This window comes from Microchirus variegatus (assembly GCF_963457635.1).
Source record: "Microchirus variegatus genome assembly, chromosome: 7".
Classification (NCBI taxonomy): domain Eukaryota; kingdom Metazoa; phylum Chordata; class Actinopteri; order Pleuronectiformes; family Soleidae; genus Microchirus; species Microchirus variegatus.
In genome coordinates, this window is record NC_139808.1 from 14160736 (window position 1) to 14175901 (window position 15166).

General features: G+C 43.3%; 1 protein-coding gene across 1 annotated transcript in view; it reads left to right on the forward strand.

Moving 5' to 3' along the window:
* fbln2 (fibulin 2) overlaps nucleotides 1-15166 on the forward strand; it is a gene marked incomplete at both ends in the record, with an annotated part of 65545 nt that overhangs the window by 29867 nt on the left and 20512 nt on the right. The window contains 5 exons of the mRNA XM_083892208.1: nucleotides 2611-2740; nucleotides 3619-3805; nucleotides 8191-8400; nucleotides 10428-10538; nucleotides 12023-12124. Of these exons, the coding sequence (XP_083748334.1) occupies nucleotides 2611-2740; nucleotides 3619-3805; nucleotides 8191-8400; nucleotides 10428-10538; nucleotides 12023-12124 (740 nt within the window). The remainder of the gene's footprint in view (nucleotides 1-2610; nucleotides 2741-3618; nucleotides 3806-8190; nucleotides 8401-10427; nucleotides 10539-12022; nucleotides 12125-15166) is intronic.

The window sequence follows — 15166 nt, forward strand, 5'->3', positions numbered from 1 at the left end:
GTCGTGGTACGCCGCCGGAATCGTGGAAAGATCTGGTGGCTTGGGAACCGGAACCGGAGTGGTCGAAGGAGCGGGCAGTGCTGAGCGGAGGCAGCGGGAGTGGCATGGAACGCTCCAGCTGGAGAGTTGCCCAGACGACCAGTCGAACCGGGGATTGTGGAGCGCCAACCAGGGCAGGCCCAGCACCATCGGGGAGGAAGACGATGGAATCAGGAACAATTGAAGCAGCTCGTGGTGGTTGCCGGACAGGACCAGGGCGATGGGTCTGGTGCGATGAGTGACTGTGGCCAGGATCTTGCCGTCGAGGTCGTGGATCTCCTTCGGAGTCTCGAGCGGGATCGTGGGGATCCCGGCCTGGAGGGCAGTGTCCAAGTCCAGGAAACAGTCGTCCGCGCCCGAATCGACCAGACAGGGAAGCGTGACCGACTTCTGGTCCCACCGGAGTTGACCAGGGAGGATCACGTGCTTCTTTGCGGCACAGGAAACGGCACCGCCCGCCAACACTCCTGCGTGTGTTGGCGGACTTAGTCTTTTGGCCGTACTGGACAGTTTGCCCGTTGATGGCCCAGTTCGCCGCAGTAGAGGCAGGCCCCGCTTCTCACCCTCACCGTCCGCTCCGCGGAGGTGAGTCGAGTACGCCCCAGCTGCATCGGTTCAGGTGAACCAGGAAAGGTAGAAAAAGGAGGCAGAGGAATGGGGGCCGGATTGTGGGGACGTGAGTGGCTAGTGACGCGCCGGCTACTCGCCGTTCTCTCTCGATCCCTCTCCTGGATGCGATTATCAAGCATGATACATAAGGCAATGAGTGAATCTAAATCGTGGGCGTCGTTCCGTGTTGCTAGTTCATCGCGTATCTCTCTTTTCAGATTTCTAACGAACATAGCGCGCAGCGCCGCGTCGTTCCACGAACTCTCCGCAGCGTGAATGCGGAACTGAATAGAAAAATCGGCCACCGACGAATTGCCCTGTTCGGTGTTGATTAATTTGGTGGAAATGTCGGACTCCTGAGGAGAGTGATCGAAAACCTTGCACAACTGGGTGGTGAACGACGAGTAGCTAACGGAAGCGGGGGCTGCGTGAGATAGCGTGGCCGTTGCCCACTGAGCGGCTCGCCCCGACAACAAATTTACCACGAAGGCTATCTTGGCGTTGTCATCGGGGTAGGTGCGTGGTTGAAGGCTAAAGACTAGCGAGCATTGAAAAAGGAAGCTTGTGCATTTACCAATCTCCCCGGAGAATCGTTCGGGGATGGGGACAAAAGGTTCCCGCGGCGAACTAGCGGAAGTGGCTAAGTCAGCGCTACCAGCCGCAACTACCCGCTCCGCGCTAGCGGAAACGGACGTGGCGGAGACTACGGGAGGGTTAGCCGACCTAGCAGCATTCGCCGAAAGTTCGCGGAGTGAAAGGGAGATTTCAGAAAGCATCTGACTATGGCGCCCGATGAGTGCGCCCTGGGCGGAAATAGCCTGTTTTAATGCGTCAAAGTCCGCCGGGTCCATGTTGGTCAGATCGTTATGTAATGATTAGTGGCGTGGACCCGAAAGCAGACGGAGACGGAGGTGGCTATTTCAAAACAATATAAATTTATTTACAAAAAGTATAACAAAAAACGACTTCCCAAAAGTGGGAAGCGATAGGGGATAGATGGAGGGATAGGAGGAAAATTGTCCTTGCAGCTACTGCGGGGGTGACTCGGCAGGTCGGCGGAAATCCAGAGTGGAAACAACTCACGAACGTGGCACAGGAGATCCCAGGAGAATAGGGAGACCGGAACAGCCAAGGAGTTGAAGACCAGCAGGAGACGTGACGACCTGGAGCGGAGACGAACGGGTAAGTATCTTTGTGAGGTAAGTACAGCGAGAGAGCTAGCAGCATGTCTTTACCCATGTAAGTTCGAAAACGATCTGACACCGGTGAGGAGAAATGGCTCCGCCTTTAAGCCCCGCTGATTATACATCTGATGCAGGTGAGGAGGAGCCGCGCAGGTGCAAGTGATCACCGGTGTCTGGGAACTGGATCAGCCACGCCCCCTGCAGAGTCAGAGGAGAGGGGAAAGAGCAGCAGCCACAAAAAACAACACTAATAATAAAATTGAGGAGAAGGTGCAGGTGGAATCGTGACACATATACCTCCTTGGCGGAGGTCAATAAAATCTATTCTACTGTAATTCGACACTCCTTAAAAAACATGTCCCCATGTGCTTCATAGCTTTTCCCAACAGGAAGTTTGTGGTACTTTGTAAAACCCACTCACTTCCCCAGCACCAGAGTCAATTAAGAAAAACAGCCATTTTATCCAGCAGAACACAAACTTTCCAAAAATGTCTACAACAAAATCCTAAAATTACACAAATGATCATACTGGTGGAGGAAGCTGCACCAACATCCCCTGTGTTCTGTGAGGTAAAATCATTGGTGATGTCAGGGGATTTTGGTGCGGGGAATGAGTGGATTACAAAGTGACACCAAACTTAAGCTTCCTGTTAAAAAAGACCATCTAACACTTGACACACTAGAAGTGGATATACAGTATATACAGCGCAAGCAGTGATGGCTTGGTGCTAAATAAATAAAGTTGATTTTGATGTATCTGTGTGTTTGTGTGTGACAGTGTTGCACAGCACCAGTGCTGCCTCAGCTCGCTGAAGGAGAGCCAGTGTGAATCAGGAATGACTTCAGCCAGAAGAGGAGACGCATGTGAGGTGAATCCGGAGGACGAGTGCACACGGGACTCCTACCAGGTACATCACTGTCACACCAGCATGAGGTCTCCTAAACGCCAGTGAACATTTGCTTAATGAAACAGCACATCACGGGTGGATGATGCACTCCTCCTCTACCTCACTCTCCTAACAAACACCGACTTGATGAAAGGTTGTTACATTTATGTCTCTTGAATAGAAAATTAGCTGTTTTTGTGAGTCAGGCTGAGTGTGACTCACCGTTTCGAATGCTTCAAGACCACAAGAAGTGCAAAGCAATTCCACCCATCGGCAGTGGTCTGGTACTGCGGAACAGCCACAATAACATGGTTTCTGAAGTCTGTGTACATCAGACTTTAAACACATTAAATATCTCCTGGAATGTATCAATGTTTTGGCCACAGACAGATTTCAGTTTCAGATTCCTGTGCCAGCAGAAGGGCTTTCTTGAAGGTTGGGCAGTGTATTTGTGTTCATTGGCAAGCAAACTATTTGTAAAGAACTGCCAAAAAATCTCCCATTTCTCTTCACATCCTTCAGACCTGTGAACACTTTCATGTGGAAATTGGAGCCGCCCCTTTTGCTAGGAGTCAGCCCAGACTGTAGTCATTGTTTCACCAGGAGAAAACCTGGGTTTTTCAACCCTTTAGCCAACTGCTCATGTGTTAAAACAGCCGAGCCAAACGTCTGTGCCAGGTCCTTTTTAAGGAAAGTGAAAAAAAAAGTGGTCCACCTTGAGGCTGCAGCTGAAACCCTTCGGCAGTGGGTTCATGGGGATGACTTTGCCCATTTCCTTTCTTTCAACTGTTTACTAAACAGGATTAAAAGTGGAGGGTCATAAAGAGAGTTGGTAATAAGAGTCTTTAAAGGGGAGCCCAGTGATTCACTCCTAATTGCTGCTGTGCCTGGATGGACAGGTGTGCTGCAGCTGCTGTGCCCTTGGCTTATGGATGCGCAGTGAAGGATTGGGCTGCGATGCTCACCAGTACCTCGTCTACCCGTGCAGTCACGTCGCACTCACCTGCTGCGAGGAAGGCGAGGGTCCAAGCCAGGTGACGCTGAAGAAAAAGCATCAACCCAGACCATCTCCAATGCCTAGAAAAGGTATCTGTTCTGTATACAGTCCCATCATATGACACAGCACAGGAAAATTTAAATATTGAGGGCGATACAGCCCTTAAACTCGCCCCTCAACTTAATTTTTCTGAGAATCGGGATAGCACACATTTTTGAGATTGAGGGTTAAGCAAGGAATTGGAATTCAGGTCAAATTAAAAAGAAAGTAACACAAATATTTTCAAGAATGAGAACAAGGAAAAGAATGGACACTTTGCGGGTCCATTATCTTCATTGAGCTGTTTTACCACAACTGGTAAATCCTGCAAATGGTTTGCAGCTGTGAAAAAAAAGCTCATTTTGCATTGCATTGTCGAATTATTACACTACATGTTTGGTTTTAATTTCTCTAGTTTGTTGTTTGTCTCTAATTTAGTTTGAGATCTGGGTATATAAAGATTTGATCTAGACACGCAGACATGAGGAGCAGGATTCAGATATGTGGTAGAATTTTTTCTCTCTTTTATAATGTTCTAACTTGTAACACCCAAGTAGCATTACCTGAGGAAATGTATCAGATTTCACATAAATCCCTCTGGAGACACATAATGCATATGTCCACATATAAAACATGTAAAAAAATAAGGCATGAAATAGGAGTTTAGTATGTGGATCCAAAGTTTTAAGGCAGTCGCAAGTCTCTGACAGCTGTATTTTCTTAAATGGCCATCAGGGGGATAATCAACTGGTTGTAAGAAGTCAGTCTGTATGTAAATCTGTGAGGAAATTAGCCTTCTTCTCACTCGACTTAACATCAGGAAGCATTTACCTGATGAGTTTCAGGTCAATTTCAGGTGAATTACGGCCCTCAGTGCTTGTTTGAAAGCAGCTTTATTTAATTTAAACACAAAAACCCTATTAATTCTGCCTCCTCAGCATTTCCGCCGTCTACCTACTGCACATTTGTGGCTGCTGTCACATGGTTTGAACCGACAAAGAACCGCGCTGATGAATGGAACGGACCTGGTTTTGAGCCATCTCTGTTATGTCCTTGTTGAAAATGTAATGTCAGAGGTGGAGCCCGAGCTAAGTCTGCTCTTTTCGAAAAGACAGACGCTCTCAGTTGATGGGTCAGGAGTCACGTTACCGTTCACAGTAATGGGGAAAGATGTATGCAAGCTGTGATGAATCAGGAACAGATGGCCGCTCAGGCTGTCGTCTCTTTACTTGTGCCAGCAAAGTTTTCCTCTGTCTCTGATCTATCACGTACATATCGCCTCTGACATTTGCATCCAGGATTTGCCAAACAACTGAGACTGAATGTAAACATGGCTCATGCAAATTTATTCCAAGACTCATTTGTTTGTACATGTACAGAAAAATGGTTAGAGTAGCTCCGTTTCTGTTCAGTACACTAGCATCTGAATTTTAACTTCATACTGTATTTATTGTTTGCTGTAACTGCACATAATATGAGGCTGCAGTGCAATTCTGCCCTTTTGAACTTAATCCATACTTTTCTCTGTGTTTTATGTTGCACCTTCGTCCTGATGAAACTGTGTACTGTGTCTGTGTACTTATGTACATGGCTGAACTGACTATAAACGTACTACTTCTCTTACTTCTACTGCGAACTTAACCGCTGCTCATTCACTGTGAATCGGAAAGTTGAGCAAAGCAAAGCTCAAGCAAATCCAATCAAATCATTTTATGCAAATATTCCAGCACAGACGCGAGACAATCAAATGATGTTTATGCGATCATGCTCGAACAGTAGACTCTCCAAGCAGAGCTCTTGGACAAGGCTGTTCTTCCCACTGCTGGCATTTTGTGTTGGAGAGTGCACCCAACAACACCAAAACACTACGTCATCGTTCTGCTAGCAATAATAGCAACCTTTCTACAAAGTTGGCTATTTCAGACACTGCTCTGGTCACTTCAGAAAGTCGACGCCAGCACCACGCTGGTATGATTGAGTGGTTCACCGTGAAAACAGATTCCTATATTTGGATGTCTCTGCACCAGCTGTAGCCATGGTATGTTTTTGGGGTTGCCAGGACACACTCGCATCTTTAAAGGTCACATAGAGTGGTCCTGTTGCACATATATGTTAGTTATGGAGGTCTACTTACATACATTAACTTGTTTTTATGGTCAAAAACCTCCTAGTTGCTGTAAACGAGCCGATAGAAATTTGTCTTTTGATGCACTGCTACTCATTATCAAAACATTGTTTTAACAATCTTTAAAAATAGCTTCGCAGTCCCTTTTATGACTTTGACCCGGAGTCAGACCCAGAGTCAGAAGAGACTGTCGCTCGTGAAACACCTCCACAACGGACGTTATTCTTCTTCTGCGGTTCAATGTACGCAACCGGATGTGCCCGGACTAGTGCCCGGAGCAGGAGGATCTGCCGTTCAGGAGAATTGCTTTCTACGTAACCAGACTGGGTTTATTCAGAGGTTTTTTTATCTGAGCCCGAGATTACAATAAAACACAGCGTTCTCAGCTGTGGCTGAACTGTTTGTTTTGAACCATCAGGGCTTCGTAAACAAGGTAATGACGCAGATATACATTAAAAAACAGAGTTAATTGGAACTTCCAGTCTAGGTACGCTTTAACAATATGTGAAAGATGACGACAAGATGTCACAGTCTCTATTTGTTGAGGTACTACGTTCAAATTTGCGACGGACATTCACGTTGTCTGAAGAATGAAATGATCAGATTTTGGAAGTTATAGGAAATATTCATCCTAAAATCACTGATATGGTCCTGGATACACTGTTGCTCATATTTGCACCTCTGACATTCACACAAAGACTGCACTGGCACTTCAGTGTTAGCTTTTGTGTTTGTGCTTTAATGGAAGTGATTGTTTGCGTGTGTGATGATGAGACAAAGTCAGTCCCCTGCTGTTATTTCATTCACAACATCAGAGGAAATTCCTCTAATCCCACTCTGTAATAGACTCCGCTCTAACCATCAACAGCAGCTCATTTCCTCCCGCTTTCAAACGGCAAATGTGAGTGATGTCATTCTGAAGTGGGAATCATTTAACCTGCTGAAATCTGCAAAGGTTTTAGGAGCTGTAAAAAAAAAAAAACATTTGAAGCTCTTCGTCAACACGCGTTCAAGATGCGTGAAGGATGCCTTTACTTTGTGAATGTTTTGAGGAAGAAAAAAAAGGATGAGGATGCACAGTAATTATTTCCTTGGGGGGCATGTTTTCAGTCTTATGACTCACTGCCTTTTAATTAAAACAGAAAACATTCACTTTTAACTCAGAACCCTCAGAAGAGCAATTTCTTACAATAAAGCACACTTTTCAGCCCTAACTCCTTGGCTTACAGTACAATGGTCAAGCACTTACTTGCTTATCTGGTGCATTTTTGCCTTATGTTATTTTTCTAGGCAAATATCATACATGTATGGTTTATTCCATATATGAAGATCAGTTTTTTTTTGTCACTAATCCCTACAGTGTTCTTTTTGTGTCACAGCAGGGAGCCACATTTGTAACAGAAACTCTCAAAGCAAGAATGTCAGGCTTAAAAGATATATGTGAATACCAGCCAAGTGTAAAAGCGTATTGATTTGCGTTATGGGAATTGTTGGACCCAGTATTTTTGTGGCTTGAATCGCTCTCCTGATTCATCATGAGAGCAGCCAGTCAGCAGCCAAGATGTGAAGAAGCATGGAAATAACAAAATAACCAAATGACGAGGACTAATTTCTCACTGAAAATCTGAGGCAGTGTTGCGATGTTTGTAGTTCTTTGCTATCGGCTCTACAGCAGTGTTTCCCAGTCCTAAAGACAGATCTGGTTCCACTTCAGATTAAAACCACAAAGACAGAAGAGTAGAACAAAAGCTTTTAGTTCTCTGAGAATCTCAAGCAAAATGGTATTTTCACTCAAATATCACAAACTAAATTCCCACAGAATTGAATTTAAAAAAATTATATATATATATTGGCCTGTGCGTGGTAATAAGTAATACGTTTCCAATTCCAGTTCACATTAAAAGTTTGTTTTACAAGTAAGATTTCAACTGTGAACAGGTGTAATATTGCAGTCAGTTGACCTGCCAGGACATTTCCTCTCTGTTCATTCTAGTTTTCCAAAAAAAACACTTCATTTTGAATATTTTCCCCACTACTTCACTCGCACATTGTTGTTCTGTGATCACAAATGCGTCAGGGATTGACCTCAGCACTCGTTTGTGGTGGTCCTGTAATGATGCACATTTGCATATTAAAAGTGGATAAAAGTATCACCTAAAACACTCTGTAAAATTAAAAAAGAGGAGCAGATGTTGTTTTGTAACTTCGAGTCAATTTCATGAGGTATGTGTGTGGGATAAACTCTCTGGGCAATCTGGTGCTGTCTCTAATTTTGAGACCCTGCCAATCCCCTTCTCTCATTCCTTCTAGTCTCAGACAGCAAGTATCCCAAAGAGGCCTTCTCCATCAGTGCCACAGATGAAGCTGCCAACGTGGTGGAGGAGCAGGAGGATATGGATGAGTGTCAGCTGTATGCAGGCCAGCTGTGCCAGCACAAATGCATCAACATCTTGGGTTCATACCGCTGTGAATGCCACCAGGGCTACATCCTGCAGCAAGATCGACACTCCTGTGCACCAGGTACTGTTGAGTGTTTAGACTCGTTCTCCACCGAGTGGTACAGTTCGGATCTGTTTGGATTGTTTGAAGACCTCCCAGCACAGTGGTCTGGCATCTAAAGGGTGGAGTTAGACGCACAGCAGCTCATTGATTGGTGGACAGAGAATAAATAATCCTAGGTAACGTTTAGTGTCCATTACAAGTACAGTACATCTTTTTTTTAATGAATAATGTCAGCATGCAGCAGTACTGTTGCATTGGTAGTATGTGACACTTTCGTGCCATCCTGCCTACACACCCTTCAGTGGAAACACAAGCCAAATCAGGGTTTAATTTACAAAACTATACCATGGCAAGCTGAACTGCAACCGTGCCACGATGCAGCTTTACTCTCCTTTGAAGGTGAATTCACACCTCGAGCTGCAAAAGCACCTGGTTCCTGCAGTAAATTCAACAGATTGGTTGAAAATAAGTGAACTGCTTTATTAGTCAAGATGTTTGTCATCCATAAACGGTTTCCTTCTTCAAATTTTCCTCAAAATCTCCAACAGAAACATGACAGTGAGCAGTACTATTGGGATTACACCATTCTGCTTTCCCAGCAAATGATAGTGTGGTATTTAAAGATGGATTATGCAAGATTTTTTGGCACACATTTATTCAGCTATTCCACCATTGGTAACAACACTCTTAGAAATAAAAGTGCCAAGTAGAACCATAAGGTGATAACCTAAGAGAACCCTTTTTGGTTTCTTAGTGTTACCAAGAAACCTCTTAAAACCCCTTATTCAGCAAAGGGGTTCCAAAGGGTTCTCTGGATCAAAATGCGTCTTACTGGAACCACCAATGTTGCAAAGAACCCTTGAAAAACAAATGGTTCCAGGTAGAACCTCGGCCCTTGTAGAATAACACTTTTGGAACCCTTATTTCTAACAGTGAACTGCCTAAGATGCAAAGGAACCTTTAGGAACAATAAAGGTTATGTGGTAGAAATGTTTCTGTGTGTATCGGCTTGGTAGAACAGCAATTTTTGCAATATTTACCCTCAGCTAGATGCAGAGCCTAGAGGAGGTGCAGCATTCTTAATTCTCTGTCAAATTCCTTGATTTGCATTGTTCACAAAGATTATCTTCTGTATTTATTGATAAATAAATGTAAACACAAAGAGTGATGGGTGCCCCTTTTGGAATCTGAAAATTCTCTGGGGGTCAAAACCCAAACCTTAAATCACCATCAACACAGGAGTCTAGAATCAATTATTCCCATATGTATTATTGTTTTCATGTGAACATGGGGATAAAAAAAAGTCAGTCAGATTAATAATCAGTTCACTTTATTTCTGAACTTTCTTTTAACTCATACATGTGGTTATTACAGCTGTATTAAGTGTGTATAATTATCCATCAACATAAATAACAATTTACAAATTAAAATTAACGAATGAACATTGAGTGGAAATACTAAAATGTTAGGCCTATATGGCTGACACTAGATAACCCAAACATTAACATGAAGAAGCCTTTAACGGGGGCACAAAGTTTCTCCACTTTTACCTTGTGCTCCTTCAGTCATGCTAAAAACACAGATGTGTGATTGGAATTAGCTCATGAAGGAATTTCTGAACAATAAAACTAAAAAGTATTTTACTTCCATTAACAGTTTAACTACAAGAGGCTTAATTTTATTGGATGTACATATATGGTCATTTTTTTTGTATGATTATGCTGTGGTTAAACGAGTCACATATTTCATCATCATACTCTTGGTGAATTAACAAGCTCATAAAAAATCCCCTCTTACCCTTAAAATGGAAGATAATTTATTCGTAGACCTCTATGCTTTATAAAAGAGGATAATGACAAAGCACCCAGCAGTGGTCGAATCATGTCTGGCTATTCGGGAACGGATATTGCGTGTAATTTTGCTTTTTAATCTTGTGAACTGCTTTCATATCAGAAACATTAAATAGTAATTTCTTGTAATTATAGTTTAACCTCACTGAGCTGTTTCTCATAGCTGTGTCTGTTGTGGTGTGTCTCAATGTGCAGTGAGTCCAGATGAGGACAACAGAGTCAGAGAGGAAGGTCCGGCTGTGATCCCAACACAAACCACCACCACTACCACCACCACACACCCAATCCGCCTGAACCCTTGTGCAGGTAATACAAGCATTATACTTCAAACTTTAATGACCTGTACATATGAGAATCACACACACAGTCAGTTTTTTTAATGAATTATTGGCATTTAAGAATATTCAGAACATTAGTTTTTTTAAAGATTGGAAGAACATGTTCTAATGCAGCAATATGTTAAATGTACTTTTTAAAGCCATCCATTTTTTGTCGGTAAATGTGTCATGGAGCTGTCTCGATTTGACTCTTATATACCCGAACTGTCCTTATATGACTAAAGTTATTGTAGTTTTGATTTAACCTTATGTAAATACACCATTAGGCTTTTTTGGATAACAATATCTATCGAAGGTTGAATATATGTAGATGTAATGTTTAAGCATTGGGCAAACAACATGTAGCTATGAATGTTTTCCCTCAGATGTGTGAAAGAGTTGTTAAAAACCACAATTAACTGGCTTCACTTACAGGAGCAAAACCTTGTTGTCGAACATTTATTGTCATAATTATCACCATAGACATGATTATGTTTTTGTCATATTGTTTGGCCCAAATTTTCAGTCATTATTAAACACATGGAAGAAAGAATATAAATCCCAGGTAAACTAATCCAATTGCAATGTAATGTACAAATGACTGAATCTGCAAATAAAATGCATTGTAGTGGTTAAAATATTATTTAATCTATCAAACAATTTAGTGAAAACTAAACTTGGACTAACTCATCCAGATTGGGGACCTACTGTTGCATGTATGTGTTCAGCTGGACCCAAACTGCCCTGGGTGCTCGTGCACATGAGCCACAGCTCTCATCCCCTCTGCCGTTGACCCAAAAATAATAGCAGAAGCTGATGCACAGAAAAAAGAAGACTACAGAAAGAAAATCATGGCTGTACCAACCCAGTGCATTTCGGGGCCTAACTTGGAGACTCAATGTATGCTCTGTCAGCTTAAATTGAAGTTGATGGATGGTAGAAAGACACAAAATGGCAGGCGACATGGCACCAACCAACCACCAGCTCAAGTTGCTTGAATCTCTGGTGCAACAGGTCAACCGCAAAATGCCTAATACTAAAAAGCTGAAAGGCGGCATTTCAGTTAGTGCAGTGGAGGCAGAATCGCTGACTGTCTCGGACTCTTATTTATAAGAATATACAATAACTATGTAGTGGTCCTTTGACACTTGACTGCTTAAAAGCTTTTTTAAGGGACGTGTGAAAAATTTTGGGGAAACATTTCCTGCTCTGCGCCTCTTTGGGATAACGACAATGGAGTCACTGATTTTGTGTGATGACTCATGAAAGCGATGATCAGTGTGAAGCTGGGGTCCATGGGAGAGCAAAACAAGAGACAGCAGGACAGCACAGAAACACCACGAGGATTAAAAAGTGAAGACATCTCGAGTGAATGAGAGTGCTGAAGGTGTAGCTGCATGCAATCCAGAGATGATTGTGATCATGCTGCTCATATTTTTTTTTTTTTTTTTTTTTTTTTATTTCATCTTATAGCAAATGGTCCTTGCACTCAGCAGTGTACAACAGTGGCAGGCCAGGCTCACTGCTCCTGCTTCCCTGGCTTCTCATTGATGACAGATGGTCGCATGTGTGAAGGTAAGGGCTTTCACTCCTTCCCGTCATGTTACCGTTGGCAGTAATTGGAGCAATTTACCATGCCTGTGTGTGCGTGTGTGTTTGTGTGTCCCTTAAGCCGCCTCTCTGTAGCCGGGCTTGTACTTGGCACCAAACAACCTCAACAACAGTGCCGCACAAGTGAACAGCAACAAACACATACACCACACACAACAAACATGCAGTGGAGCGGTTTGTCCGGAGGTTGGAACATTTTTCTAATTGGATGCATTCACTCATGAAAAAGGGAAATGCAGGTCTTGTGAAACTAAACAACGCATCGACTGATCACTTCGTGGAGACTGTTGCCAGGAACATGAGTTAGCCATAGCTAATTGCTCTTTGGCAGTGATAGCTTCAAAACACCCCGCATTATACGGTAGCATCTGTGTAGTTAGGCACCTTCTTTCAAAACCTGGAAGACCTGTTGCACCTTTAATTTGATAAAAAAAATTATTCCTGGTGCTTCTCAGTTTTAGCAAGGGTATTCTGCTCATTATGAAATTATAAAAACGTAATTTCCGTGGTGGACGGTATCTGATTTGTTCCTCAGACACATTTTATCTAACTTTTTAAAATCATCTTTCTGAGTAAAGTAGCCCTCACAGTATCGTGTAAACATGACCAATCATTTCATTCAGAATGCATAGAATGATGAGCAGGTGTATCAGCCAGAGAGATGCACTCCAGTGAGAAGTTAATGGCAGGGAATGTTCTCTGTTGCACTACAGATAATGATTTTCAGTGTTTTTTGGGGGGCGGAGATGTTACCATAGGACCAACAGGATTTGTTTTAGTTTTTTTCAAAGTTTAACTGCTATTGCTACAGGTTTAAAAATGAGTTTACACAATGCTGCGAAAGGCTATCAACTCCAAATGGCTCCGTCCTTGTTTCTCAGTAAAGTGGTATTTTAGGTGACGTTACCTTGCTGCACACAACACAAGAAGTGATTAGACGGATGGAGGCAACAGCAACAGTTTGCTTGTAAAACAAGACGGAGTTTGACTGACAACACAAAGGAAGTGCCCACAAAAGTATAAGTTTCAGAAGTGGATTGTACTGCTCCAAAAACCCAGTTGTTCAGCAGTTTGATTGGATAAATCAAACCGCCGTGCTGCAAGTGTATACACGCAAACACTCCCTCAGTCAGGTCTGATAGTTTTGCTTGATAGAGCCAGTTTCCTTTGTTTCTGCTAACACATGGAGTAACCTAGAAACGCCCTTGGCCATAAATGCAAGCGTTTAAGTCAATTATTCAGATTGTTTGCCAACATGTTGACCTTTGTAGCTTCATACCATGACATGACACTCAGCTAAGGTCCTGGATCTGATCCCAGTTTGACTAAGGATGAGCCTTTCTTGTGTGTACATGGGTTTTCTCCGGTTGCAGAGTGGGAAATAGGTAAATAGACTCTAGGTGTGTATGTGATAATGAATGGTTTTTCATCTCTAGCAACTGGTCCAGGGTGTACAACCCCTGGCTTCAGCCCTCCCACAACCCTCATGTGGAGGATAAAGCAGTAGAAAATGAATGAACAGCATCCTGTGATAAATCCTTCCTTCTCTGAGTTGTTTTTTGGGAAGTGCTACTTCATGATCGTGTTGTAGGCTGTGCTGCTGTTGAATTTTATTGCAATAACTTCACAATTAAAGATCGATCCTCAGTACATTAGAGGTGCTCGTTGGTTCAAAGTCAGCAATTTGCTGCAGAGGAAATTCAATCAAATAGACGGACCACCCACACATGTACGCCCTCCCCAGATGGGAGTGTAATTGTTACCATGCCAAAGACCATTTTCCATGAATGGGCCTACAGTAATACATTTCTTACAGCAGTTAGTAAATTGATCCATGAATTTGTAAATAGGTTGAAAACTTTGGCAGCGCGTTTGCTCTGTGGAAGAAAAAAAAAACCCAGTGAAACAGATGGTTCACGTCCAGATTTCACTACACAGCAGCTTACACCGCCCATGTGTGCTGGTGGGGTGGACAGGTAGAGAGGGAATCACAGTGCTGCATGTAGCTGTGACACACTGAAAGTACAGCGCTGCTGGCTCAATTTGACTTAAAGTCTCAGTCAGCAGACGGTGTAATACCTTTAAATGTGAACCTATTACATAAGAGTTAGTGTTTCTCCTCCCTACTATTTCATTCAGGGCTCAGAGTGAACACTTTCCCTCCTAAGTCTTTCCACATGTGAACATGTGGGTGGGCAACATTATGCTTTCAAGAGGACAGAGGGACTGAAACGGGGAAAACAGCTCTACAAGATGTGAGTGTGTGTGTGAGGGTGTCGGAGACTTTGACGGAGGTGTAAGTCGACTGTGGAAGACGTCACGCACACTGTGGAACTATAAACACCTGAGAAGCTCGGTGTAGACTAACCTGAAAGTTGTTAACGTGCGCTGATACTTGGATACTGATGGGATTGATTCAATGTGATGGTTGAGTGAGATAAACACAACGGTTGCTCTCCTCTCCCCGTCGAACTCGCAGCTGTTCCCATGGAAACGTGTGTCCTGTGACGAGTGCATCCGAAATACGTAATGTGTGCGAGCTAGACAATTAGTCAGCTTTTGATGTCGCTTCTGCTCGTCGTCGCTCTCGTGTGAATGGCTTCTCTCGGTGCGCGCGCTCTCGCACGCACATTCTTGTACGGCGTTCTTTGTGAGCACAATAGCAGACAAACATGTTTAAATTTTGGACAAAGGAACTGAGGCTTCAATACAAAAAAAAAAAATCACAAACAAGGAGGAGAACATACTGTATTCTCCTGTGCTGCTTGTGTGTCTGTTGGCAGTCCCCTCCTTTAATGAAATGCCGTACTTGCCTTTCAGAGGGTTTTTTTTGCCACAGGGAATCTGAATGAAATATGTGCTTTAAAACAAATTTGAATGGGGAGCAGGAGGAGGGGATATCACTGATCTGAGGTTCTCACCGTGTATCCCTAACACCCTGCAGCTCTTTCCCATAAGGTTATTTTCCTCAGAAAACGATGTCAGCATCACTTGTCACAGTACAGC